Genomic DNA, 12572 nt, shown 5'->3' on the forward strand with positions numbered 1-12572 from the left:
GCAGCCCTGCCAGTCAGTAAAATGCCACTTAAACAAAGAGTCACGCAGAAGCTCGGAGCCGCGCTGCGGGACCCGCGAAGCGGGTCCGGCGAGGCGTGGGCTACAACGAGTTCTGCAGCAGCTGGCTCCCTTCCGCCAGAACAACAGGCTCCTCGCGGGTTGAGCAGTGTGATGCCAGGAAATCCTCTGATATGCCGGTGAGGAAGGCTTATCAGCAGTCAGCGGGTGGGCGGGGCCGGCAGGGAGAGCAGCCCAGCTGGTCCTAGGGCGCGCAGGGACTCCTGGTCCACGGAGTCCCCGCGAGTGCTCGCAGCCCTGCCGGTCAGTAAAATGCCCCTTAAACAAAGAGTCACGCAGAAGCTCGAAGCCGCGCTGCGGGACCCGCGAAGCGGGTCCGGCGAGGCGTGGGCTACAACGAGTTCTGCAGCAGCTGGCTCCCTTCCGCCAGAACAACAGGCTCCTCGCGGGTTGAGCAGTGTGATGCCAGGAAATCCTCTGATATGCCGGTGAGGAAGGCTTATCAGCAGTCAGCGGGTGGGCGGGGCCGGCAGGGAGAGCAGCCCAGCTGGTCCTAGGGCGCACAGGGACTCCTGGTCCACGGAGTCCCCGCGAGTGCTCGCAGCCCTGCCGGTCAGTAAAATGCCCCTTAAACAAAGAGTCACGCAGAAGCTCGGAGCCGCGCTGCGGGACCCGCGAAGCGGGTCCGGCGAGGCGTGGGCTACAACGAGTTCTGCAGCAGCTGGCTCCCTTCCGCCAGAACAACAGGCTCCTCGCGGGTTGAGCAGTGTGATGCCAGGAAATCCAAGACTATTTACAAATATTGTCACTGTGTAGTTTTAAACCTTCAAGTTCTTGTTATTTTCAAGTATCTTTACTTATAACTTCATGTCTTGAAAAAAACAGCTCATCGCAAACAGTCTTTGCAGACCTGCCCCCCAGCGTGAAAAACTTTTAGTTTTTTTAACAATCCAAGTCTCTAAGGTCTCGGGCAGACATGGTCTTTTTTCGCATGAGCATCTTGAATTGGTCTTTTCCAAGGAAGGTGTTAAGAAGGCAAAGATCTAAAATAGGATGAAGGCCTCTGTCCTCTTTCAGCACAAAGTTGTGGGAGTAAGACCCAGTTCCTACTTCCACGGCTGGAACGCTCCCGAAGGCCACTATGGGCAAAGGGACTACACTTCCTGCCGTAAAATGGTCAGATGGTCTTACGGCAGTTGCCCTGAAGGAGGTTGAAGCTGTGGTGGATGGGGATGGAAAGCTATGGAAGGGCATAGCACTAGTGGGCACTTTGGAGGACCCACATGTCTGTTGCGATGGCCTGCCACCTTTGAAGCAAATATTGTATCTAGCCTCCAACGGGGTGGCATTGTTTTTGTAAATACATTTTGCAGTTGTGGCCACTGTAGGGATGGGGACTGAGCCATGCATCGTCTCCAAGACTCGAGGTCCATGCAATACCTGAAAAGTCTTTGGGGCTGGAGGAGAAGTCTGAGGAAACCTCTACCGTAGCCATGCAGATAGCGGAATTGCTTTGTGGAAGCAGAAAGGCCCAAAAAGCCCTTTCCTTGCTCTCCTTGAAAAGCTTCAAGTCAGAGTCTGTTTGTCATCAAAAAGGAGGGAGCCATGCCTTGATGTCCCCAGAGAAGCCCATAGACCTCACCATGGAGCAAACCAGAGAGCCACACTGTTTACCCACGTCACATTCAGGATAATCATTTGTATCCAGTCCTGGTCGTATCACAAATTTAGCAGTCTAGCGGCTGTCCTAAATAGCCTGAAGTACGGATGTCAAACGGTCATCCGGAACAACTTGTAAAACATGAGCCACTGTATCCCAAAGTACATAGGAACAACAGTCGAGTAGACAGCTGGCATTTTCAGATCCCAGAGTAAAGCTTGTGGAGTAGAAAATTAACTTGCCAAACGTCTCTATGCTTTTGGACTTCTGATCAGGAGGTGTGGGCTGGGTGGGGGGCATTTGTAGTTGATGCCTCTACCAATGGGCCTACCAGAGTTAGATGCTGTGTTAGAAGGTAGGAGCGCCACATACAGGGAGATGGCAACACGCATCCGGTCTATTAACAGCGAAGCCCTGAACAAGGTTTAGCCCAGGGACCAAAAAGGGCGTCAGTAAATGACTTGTTAAATGGAAAGAGTGACTCAGCGTGAGCCATGGACAGGATGCCAATCATCAGTCATAACGTTACTTTTCACTTTTATGTTAAGCAATTCTAGGTCCAAGACTTCAGTTGACCTTCGCATCACTACAACGAAAGAGGTGCTTAAGTTTGCAGCAGAACCCAGGGTTGAGAGAAGACCAGAATAAGGTGAAGGGTCAAGCATAGTGGCATCCTGAAGCTCTTCTAACCAGTTGTCCTCATCATATAGAGGAACAAAATTGTCCCAGTCATCATGGTAGTCGCTTTCTGAATCAGTGCCTTAAAGATTATGTAATGTCTGTGCCCTCCCAAGTGGTAAGGACAAGGAACCACAATCACAGAGAATGCCAAGAAGTGGCATGCCAGTCGGCCCTATACACCTTATATCCTCATTCAGTCTGGGCATTCGTGAAAGTGGCACGGGGATGCCACAGAAGCAGGCACAGGAGTCAGTGCTGAACTAGATATTGGTCAAAGAGGCACAAGCAGAATGATGGGCAGACTACCTAGCTGAAGTCTAACTTAAGGCCCGTGCAGATCCTTGTGGCCCAGAGGCACCTGTATATGTTTATATGCTATACTGAAGTGTGAAACAGTAATGACTGGTTTTGTCCTTTTGTCCTCTAATGTTCTGGTTTTATCCACTAATGTACTCGTTTTGCTGAAACGCTACTGTAAAGCGCTCTGATACCCTACACTGGGTCATGTTCGCGCTATAGAAAACACTAAATAAATAAATAAATAAATAAATAAAAAGGAGCAGGAAAAGTGCCCAAAAAAAGCAGCATAGCATTTTGTCAGGCCTCCACGGCTTGAAACACCGCCAACTAGCCCAAAATTGAGAAGGGGTGTAGGAGACTTTTTGGATCAGACTCTGAATCGGTTCCAATGGAGATCGGGAGCGAGACCAGGAGGCACACTGATGCACTTGCGCCTTCTCTGGAGTTCTAGATTTGCAGGAAGAGGCTGTTTCCCACTTGGATTTTGTGTCATATTTCTTAGATATACACAAAGACTTCAACCTTGATGATGACCTCTCACAAGAAGGCTGGCAGTGGGAACAAGACCTTCCTTTTGACTTCAATTGGACATAGCACATAGTCTTCCTGTGTTTGGCAACAGATTTTGGATTTTTGGTCCTTCATGGAGTGTTTGGATTCTTGTTTCCTTATGGCCTAAGCCAAACAAATATCTGCGCAAAGTCGCAGCAAGCCTTGGAGTTGTGGTTCAACTCCACGTACCACAAACTGACTTTGTGAGGGACTGTCACAGGTATTTGTTTGTGACAGTCTATACATGGTTTGAACCCTTTGGTTTAGGGGCTGACATTTCCCTTACACAGTGGGTAAAAGGTTATAAAAAATCTGTATAAAGACTAGAGATAAGCTCCGAATCCACAACTGATGGCTCCGAAAGAAAATTAGTGAAGTCAGCGCATATGGATGGCGCACACATGCGCCTCCACTCATCACGTATTAAGCATAATAAGGTCAGCACAGAGTCCCAAAATGCCACCTAGCAGCGCATAGGAGTACTGCCCAGAAAGCTTTCGGATCCAGTCTGATGCTTTGTGATTATACACTTAGATGTATCCATCTGAACAAGTTGTAGTTCCATGTGACTTATGCCAGCAACCCATGGTCTAACCTCATGCAGCAAAAATTAAAGATGAAGCATTATCTGTGATGTAATGCAAGAGACAGAAAGAGATAACCATCTAGTGACTGAATTACACAATGTGAAACGAGAAAACAAAATGGTTACTTACCTGTATGAGAGTTTTTCAGTATGAAAGGATTTCTGTCTGCACGGTGGCCAAATGGTCTTCCGTGCACACCTTCACAAAACATTACTGCATGGGTGACCAAGATAATAAGGAAGCTTCGGTGGGATATGAAGTACTGAGATATTAGTTTGCAAATACACACTCATTTCTACCCAGCCTCCAAGAATAATAGTACAGAAACCAATGCACAGCACTTGAATCCAGAAAGATGTTTGCTGCAAAACAAAATGATTACTTTACCTGTATGAGTATTTTACAGCTTGAAGAATTGGGTTTCACATGCGACCCCCCACCGCTTTCTCCAAATGCGATAATATATAGCAGATGAATTTACAAATTTGAATTGAAGAGGAAGCTATACTTCTGAAATGGTAACCCAATAGCAAAAAAAAAATCTGAAGATGTCGACCATGCAGAGAGGCTTCTGGGGCATACATCTGACATCATGCAAGGAGGGACATAGCACCATATTGCCGAAATCGCAAAAGAAAATTTAATACATTAAAAGAGAAAAACTAAAAGAATTTTCGGACCAAAACATTATTGCAAGCATATGCCTGCTGCGTTCTGACAGGCATTTTTTCTTTTTTCTACTTTTATTCTATGAAAATATCGTGGATACGCTTCTGTGTGTGTTTACTGTGGATAAGAGTTGAAGGAGTCAGTGGGTGGATGATTATCTGCACAAGAGTAAATAAGCAAGACAGAGGGCTTTCATGATGAGTTATGTGTGTGAATTCACCAGTGACTGAAGATGTGCATTCAGTTATAAGCCAGACCTATCAATATTGGCAGTTTGTGCATACAGCAAAACGTGCAGCGCACAAAAGTGTGCTAAAGTGTGACTAGAACTGTTCGCCTGAACCAGAGGTACAGAATTCCAATACAAACATCCGTATAGGTTGGGCGGAACACATTCCCGAGTTGTGTTTTTTGTAGGCTGCTCAATACTTGAGAATGTTCAGCTTTTTTATTTAAATCCAGCATTGCCACTTCTGTGGTCAATCATGGATCTTATCAGCCCAAACATTCTAAATCATATTATACACAAATATGCACTAGCTTATTAGGCGTTTTTAATCATTGTGGAGTGCTCCGTCGCCTGTGCTATTACAATAAAACAAATGAATTGAAGTTGAGATGATGACTTGTAGTAGCAGACTTACCAAAGCAGATTTTCCGACACCTCCGGAGCCCAGGACTACCAACTTGTACTCGCGCATGTTGCAAGATTTTCAGACAAGGCCCTGAAACCTAATAAAGAAGGGAAATTACACTTAAAACATCTCTTCATGTACACTAATATAACACACTCATATCAAATAGAACACATATTTAGATAGGCAACATTTAATGTTTTGGAGAGCATCATGTGACGCAAAGTTAGACAATGAATATTGCCTCAGGCCTGCTACAAGTCTGTTTCTTATCAAATATGGAATACTAAACAAGTGCTTTTAACATTTTACCACTTCATTAAATTTACATGAGATGTGAGCTGCAGGATGTGGATCCACTTGATATCTGTAGGCATAATTGCGGTGGAAGCCGCCAGAACAGTTTGATTTACTATACACAGTGGAAGGAAATAAAACAAAAGGAGGTTCAGAAAAATACAGAAAGGTTTCCACAAACGTAAACAGTAGAAGCACATAACCAACTGAGAACCGAGGGATTCAAATTCCAGTCCCCATCTCTCCACCTACTCAAATTGCTTGATCCGGAGAAATTACTATTTCTTGGCTCAGCATCTTATGTGTCAAAACTGAGAAAGTCTAAGCTCCAATATTACAGTATTAAAGGTTAAAAAGTCCCATTTTAAAATTGCTAGGCAATGGTTGCCACTGAAGGAAAAATAGCGATTCTACAGAACTTGAGTGAGAAGTACTACTAATTTAATGGCAATCAAACTACTATTTAGTTCGAATCAAATAAAAAAAAAACAATTATATTCACCAAATGGGTTTAATTTTAGCCACAGGCGTCTAGAAAATTCAATAAAAGAGCAAGTGCATTCATGGATTTAATTGAGCAAGAAGTTCATTGGAGCCTATTGCATGCCAAGGAGCAACCCTGAGACACGGCGCTTTTGCATCAGCCTCGTTGGCATGTGTATGCATTTCTAAATGGTTATACAAGTGACAACGGGGCGTCGGGAACAGACTGCTTGTGTCTAGTTCCACTCTGTATCCACCAATGTACTCCAAAGAAACTATACATCTACCACGGATGGCAGGGGAGCGGAGGACAATTAAAAAATGGAGGATGGCCAGCTCTGTGTCAGCCCCACACATCTTCCTCTCAACACTGAGTAACAAATATATTTAGCTTAAAAAAATGGTGCCCTTGTACAATAAGGGTGTGACACTTCCTTCTCTGTTCTTCTGAAAGCATAAATAACATTCATTCGAGTGGAGGTAATTCCAAAACCCCGCAAAATATAATTTATGACAATTAAAACACAAACTTGCATTTTGTTTGTCTAAATATAAAAAAAGTGTAAAATACAATATTACACAACTATTTTATTGTGAAAAATAATCTAGCTATCGCAAAATGCAATGGAAGGGGTAATAACCAAAGGAACAAAAGTGGAGGAAAGATTACTGTCCTGAAGAAAAAAAAATACAATTCACTTATTAAGGACTATAAAGCCTTAATCATTACAGAAAAATCTAGATACTTCACAGACGAAAATAATACTGCTAAACACTCCACTAAGAAGTTATTCAAAACAGTAAAAATCGTATCTACCTGTAACAATAACAATGCCATCAGTCTTGGCCAATCTTTGTGTAACAAACTAGCAAAATATGTCCAGTCTAAAATCCGATCTTTATTGAATTTACTAATAATCAAAATGTTACATCCATGGAAGTCTAAAACTCAAATGGCCATTTCGTCAGACATCTCGAATTCTAAAAGCTGTATCGCATCTAATGTCTTCACGGTTTTTCCCTCTCTCCGAGGAGAAAGTCACAAACCTTATTTAAACCACCAAATGTGCACCCCTCCCCCCAGACAGTACAACAAGCAAGCATGCAAAGCTAGTCTTGCCGGCTTTCAATCCAGAAGTGTAGCAGAGTTCATAAAGAACTGTTCCGTCTGATGCATTTTCAATGAAACAGTCACCGATGACGAAAATACTTTTTAAATCGGAGAAGACGTTTTCATTAACAGGAGAATAAACCTTTTGGCCTCAGAAACATACTTCAGGGCCATTTCAAAATAGATAGCTAACAGAAAACCATAAGCTCCTCACCTTAGCCTAATGTATGTACACAGTGAGGTGTCAGCTGTGTTTTATAAATGGCAGGTACAGTGATCCACGAAGCTTAGGTTTTTTTTCAGGAAGGACCTTCTGGTTAGTTGCAATAGACCCGTACTGCAATTCCAGATTAAACTGTTTTACTATGCAATTATATAGTGATGGTTGTTGCTGGAGTTTAAGCATCTGAATGCACAGGAATGCTCTATTTTTTAAAACTGGGTCTAAAGAACTCTCACGAGAGTCCCTCGAACCTATCCGTCCAGATATACAAATATTTTTTTACCTTAATATCTCAAAAAGTACAGAACGGATTGACAGCAAATTGCAAAAAAACACGCACTCTAGAGCAAGAGCTAGTTTGCTGCAAAATTGGTGTAATTGCGTTCAGCAGTTTTTGCTGTAGTGTTCCCTAAAAAACAGACAATGGAAAATGAGGTTTTGGAATCCCCGGTTTGTTCTCAGCCCCCGGTTGAAGGATCACCCCAATACTTTCCAGGAAGGAAGTTATAAGCAAATCAAAAAATGCTTTTCCTATAGAAATGCAGACCTAACTATACCCATCCATTGGCAGCCATATAACGGTACAAAAAGTTAAGGTAATATATTTTGCTGTTTCGACCCAAAATGAATGTCTAAAATTTACTTGTGCAATGAGAAGAACACATAGTGTGTGTGTGTATATATATATATATATATATATATATATATATATATATATATATATATATATATATATATATGTGTAGAGTGTAGAACTGGCATTTGGCAAAGGGGATCATGCAATAAAACATATGCTAACATGCAAAACAGAATATGTGATTTATGTTCTAGAATGCCCCTGCAAGCTAAAATATGTGGGAAGCACAAAGCTGCAGGGGCATAAAAGAATATTACAACATATTCGGGCTATAAAGAACAAAGATCCTACGTACCCAGTTGCTCGACATTTTAATGAAAAACATCAAGGAGATGAAAAATTATTAAAGTATTTTTTACTCGATACTATACCCCCAAGTAAGAGAGGAGGAGACAGAGATGAGAAATTACGAAGACTAGAGACCAAATATATCTTGGATCTAGATTCAAAACATCCACATGGTCTGAACGCCACCGAAGACCTGTATACCTGTCTCTAGATCTACAGAAGTATTGAGTAAAGATGTGGGGGATCAGAAAGCATATTCCTTAAACTGAAAAGATCAATCAGAGAACGGAGGGAAAAGATCTATTACCCGAGAAACAGAGTCAACATAAACACTAAACCTCACGCATTGGAAAAGGCAGGAATAAATAAGAATTAGAAAACTTTCTTTAACAAATGGTTTTTAAATAAAGGACAAAAGAAAGTTTATTCCTAGCCCATTACCAGTGATCCTTGTACAAATGTTTTTTAATTTAACCTTTTTTAAGCACTTTTTTCTCACACAAATTTTAGAGAGTACAATATATTACCAACAGAGGCTTCTAGTTGGTAAAACAGGCAGCTAATAAAGGTATTAAGATAAGAGTGACAGTGGAAGAGAAAGTAATAGACCATGTAGAAACCAATATAAGGAGAAAAAAATATATGCATATTGATGATTTTAAATATAAAGTTTTATATTTTAATCTATATGGAATGTTTTTAAATGCATAAGAAATAGTTGTAGAATACAGTGCTATATTAGATCTGAGAGATATAAAAGATTGGTTGTACATATGGTATTTAAACCATGATGAAGTTGACATGAATTGGCACAGAACATCATAAATGTTGCATAAGGTATTCATACCGTGACTTTAATGCTAAAATTTGCACATATAATTGTTTTTACTAGAGAGGCACAATTTGCACTTTGTAAAAGGCAGCTATATGCAGTAATTTGCACATGAAAATATGTACTGTATTGCGATATTTGCACAAGCGTTATTTGCACAAGTGTCCATGTCAAGAGTACAACAAATATGAAAAACATCTGTGAAGACTCACTGTAAAAGAAACAGAGAAATTACTAAAAAATTGAACTAAGATGGCACTAGACCGATACTGTCACTTTAAAGAAACTACCAAGTAGCACTGTTTTAATGTACAAATGAGCACTGTCACTTTAACACAGCATCACTAGCAAAATGAAAAGAAAAAAAGTGGTGGGTTTGGCATTTAAGGGGTCAGGTGACGTTATTCCGTGTCATGTGATCAAGGTACTTTGTACCAAAACGCGTAATGGCCGACATCTGCACAGCTAAATAAAGAAGATTCTAAGCACCTACTTGGGTCTGTGCTCCACGTTCTTTTCAAAGGAGAAAGGCGCAGGCGACTGCTCGTGCGAGTGGAGTGGCGCGATATATATATATATATATATATATATATATATTTATTAACGCCGCGTGGGAGGAGCATGAAGACCTGTTGAAGGAGATCCAAATGCTTCTAGATGACCTGGCTAAAGAAACTGACCAGACTGAAGTATCAAAGACTTTGACAGCAGTGAATGATAAAGTAAACAAGCATTTACAATGCAATGGTCTCGGCATTATTAAAGGTAGAGCTACTGGCATTGCTCCTGACATTTATTTTTTTTAAATCGTAAATACATGGCATTGTCATTTACATTGCCAATAGCTTAATCGTTAAATAAATTGCATTGTCATTTACAATGCCAAGAGTGTCCCATGCTCTGTGGCTGCACTGCAGTTGTGAGCAGAGTGACCCATGCTCTGAGACTGCACTGCAGAGAGCCCCCCCCCCCCCCCCCACACACACACACACACAGAGAGAGAACCCCTCACACACACACACACACACACACCCCCAGAGAGCCACACACACACACACACACACAGTGCCCTCCCCCCCCCCCCCCCCCCCCACACACACAAACACAGAGAACCCCTCACACACACACACCCCCAGAGAGCCACACACACACACACACACACACACACACAGTGCCCTCCCCCCCTCACACACACAGAGAACCCCCCCCCCCCCATACACACACACACAGGGCCCCACACACACACTCACGTGAATGGAAGACGTGCTCATGAGGGCAGTGAAGCTGTATACTTTAAAATGCTTACTAGCCACCTTTATTTTCCAAGCGCTGCGGAAACTTGTGTTTGCATAGTGGTCGGAATTATGAGTTGAGTGTTATTTACTCATCCTAGTAATCACTGGGTGTGTTAAAAATCCCCCCTTTAAATTTTGTGAGGTTAAACCTGCTGGAGTGTAACAGGGTAAAAGTATAAAGTATTGAGCGCACATTACGATTTTGGTGCAGTAAGCACTAAAATCAGCATGTTATACCCCATAAACTTGTCATAAGTGTTATTAAATCGCATAACGGACCCTGCGGTATACTTCTTTATCAAGTGCGATCCAGAGCATCTTCATTCTCGCAAACTCTGAATCAGCGGCTTTTTCTTGACTTTCTGTGCGATTGTTCGTTGCTTCTAGCTGTGCTGCTTTTACCCCTCAAATCGTCTCCATGCTGTGCTTTGTCTGCTCCTGCTTTAAAGATCAGCGAGTGCATTTCTTGAGTTTTTGCACCAAATGCTGGCAATGCGCTTTTGTTTCAGACGCTCTATGCACCACCGAGAAGTTGTTCCACTAACTCCTTCCTGTTATCTCGTTTTCTGGACATGTTTCTCTGTGTTGTTATACATGTGTTATTACTAAATCTTGTACAACGGTGTGAAACTTGAAAGGGTGAAGCCTGCGCTATAATAAAACAACAGCATACCCACCTTGGTAGGTCTGTGTTCAGAAAGAGCTCCCTTTACGAGACAAGCAATGCGTGGCACGGCTGGTTTGCGGACAAAGGTCCCTTTAAGAGATCGTTCAGGTGATTGGCTCCAGGCTCACCCAAACTGAAGCAGCTGCCCCGCCCGCACGGTCCTCTTGAGTGGGGCTGTCGGGTGGGGTGGGTCTGCAGCAGTGACAGTGGTGGGCTTGTGCAGAAAGATGAGTAATGAGACAGCAGCCATGACTGTCTGCGGACCAAGCGGCGCTTAAGTTATTTGTCTGTGCGGTGGCATGTCAGGTTTTGGCTGGATCCTTAGGAGCCAGGGGTGAGGCGGAGGGGCAGGAGCTGCTACATATGGTTTATGGTGGGAAGGGGGCAGGGGCTGCTGCTGTCTATGGTTATGCGTAGGCTTCTGGGTTTTGGCCGGACCCTGAGGAGCCAGGGGTGTGGCGGAGGGGCAAGAGCTGCTACATATGGTTTATGGTGGGAAGGGAGGCAGGGGCTGCTGCTGTCTTTGGTTATGCGAAGGCTTCTGGGTTTTGGCCGGGCCCTGAGGAGCCAGGGGTCGGGGTGAAGGGGCAGGGTCTGCTTCCTGTGGTTTGAGGTGGGAGGGGGGGGGGGGGAGGGGGAGTGTTGGCTGGGCAGAGTGGTAAGTGTGTGGTATGAGCCGAGGGTGCATTTTAGAGCATACATTTGCACATATATCACTTCGGCATGGCGCGGAAGCGCACTGAATTTACAAACTGCATATTTGCTTTGAAATGCCCAATAACTTTGCACAGCATACAGCTTTACTGAAATATCTATACGTTTATCAACTTTCAGGGAATATTTCTCATTTTCGCACCTATCAGAAACGTTATTTCCGTCACACTTTAGAATTAAAAACGTGCCTCCTCTGCGCATTCCTTCATACGGACATATTTTTAATTATGTGTACAGTTTATTTCCAGGTGTTCAAATGTTGCTGGGTGTTAGAAAACAAATCCCAACCTACTACCCTTTCTTTCACACTCCCTGACCCCACATAGGTCACTTTACAAAATCCTCTCTTTGCAGTCACAGAACGAAAAGTTAACAGCAATATCTTTGCCAGAAGCCGTTTGACCCCTGACCTTGAATGCCTTGCAAACGCACAAGATCACATCAAACTGTAAAGCCCTCTTGCCTGCTCATTCTTGTCCTGAACTGCAGCTTGGCAATCCTGGGGGTCGGCGGCAGTCTTCGCCCCCCTACTGCCAGCGCCTATACTGTCCCATGCAGGTCAGTGGGGCTGGGGCCGAGTCCGTCACACTCGGTCCGAGTTGGCCAAACAACAATGAGAGAATAAACAGGCCCTTGTCCTATTTGTGAGGGGTCAGTGGAACCGGTCTTTCTAAGTACAAATGACTCTGCACCAGCCCCGCCATACTTTTACCCATCCCCCCCCGCCACGCACCGATGATGCATTCTGTAGGAGCTCGGCTTTTCATCAAAGCGCCCTTTAACCCTTACACGCACACTTTTAACGCCCCTGCTACAAAGCTGCGCCCTCATTGCCTGAGGGCGAGTTGGTTCAATAAAATAAAATATGCCGATAATGAGCCGGCTGAACGGCTACAAGCATTCACCAAAAGAACAGAATGGTT

At 43.5% G+C, this 12572-nt stretch overlaps 1 protein-coding gene across 7 annotated transcripts in view; it reads right to left on the reverse strand.

Annotated features, from left to right (window-relative positions):
- The window catches only part of RAP1B (RAP1B, member of RAS oncogene family), a 461814-nt gene that overhangs the window by 301715 nt on the left and 147527 nt on the right, over positions 1-12572 (reverse strand). For all 7 annotated transcript variants that reach the window (XM_086919007.1, XM_086919012.1, XM_086919008.1 and 4 more), the window contains one exon: positions 5112-5199. In XM_086919007.1, the coding sequence (XP_086775133.1) occupies positions 5112-5168 (57 nt within the window). In that variant the 5' untranslated portion in view covers positions 5169-5199. The remainder of the gene's footprint in view (positions 1-5111; positions 5200-12572) is intronic.

The sequence above is a fragment of the Lissotriton vulgaris genome, chromosome 1_1 (assembly GCF_964263255.1).
Source record: "Lissotriton vulgaris chromosome 1_1, aLisVul1.2, whole genome shotgun sequence".
NCBI classification, from domain to species: domain Eukaryota; kingdom Metazoa; phylum Chordata; class Amphibia; order Caudata; family Salamandridae; genus Lissotriton; species Lissotriton vulgaris.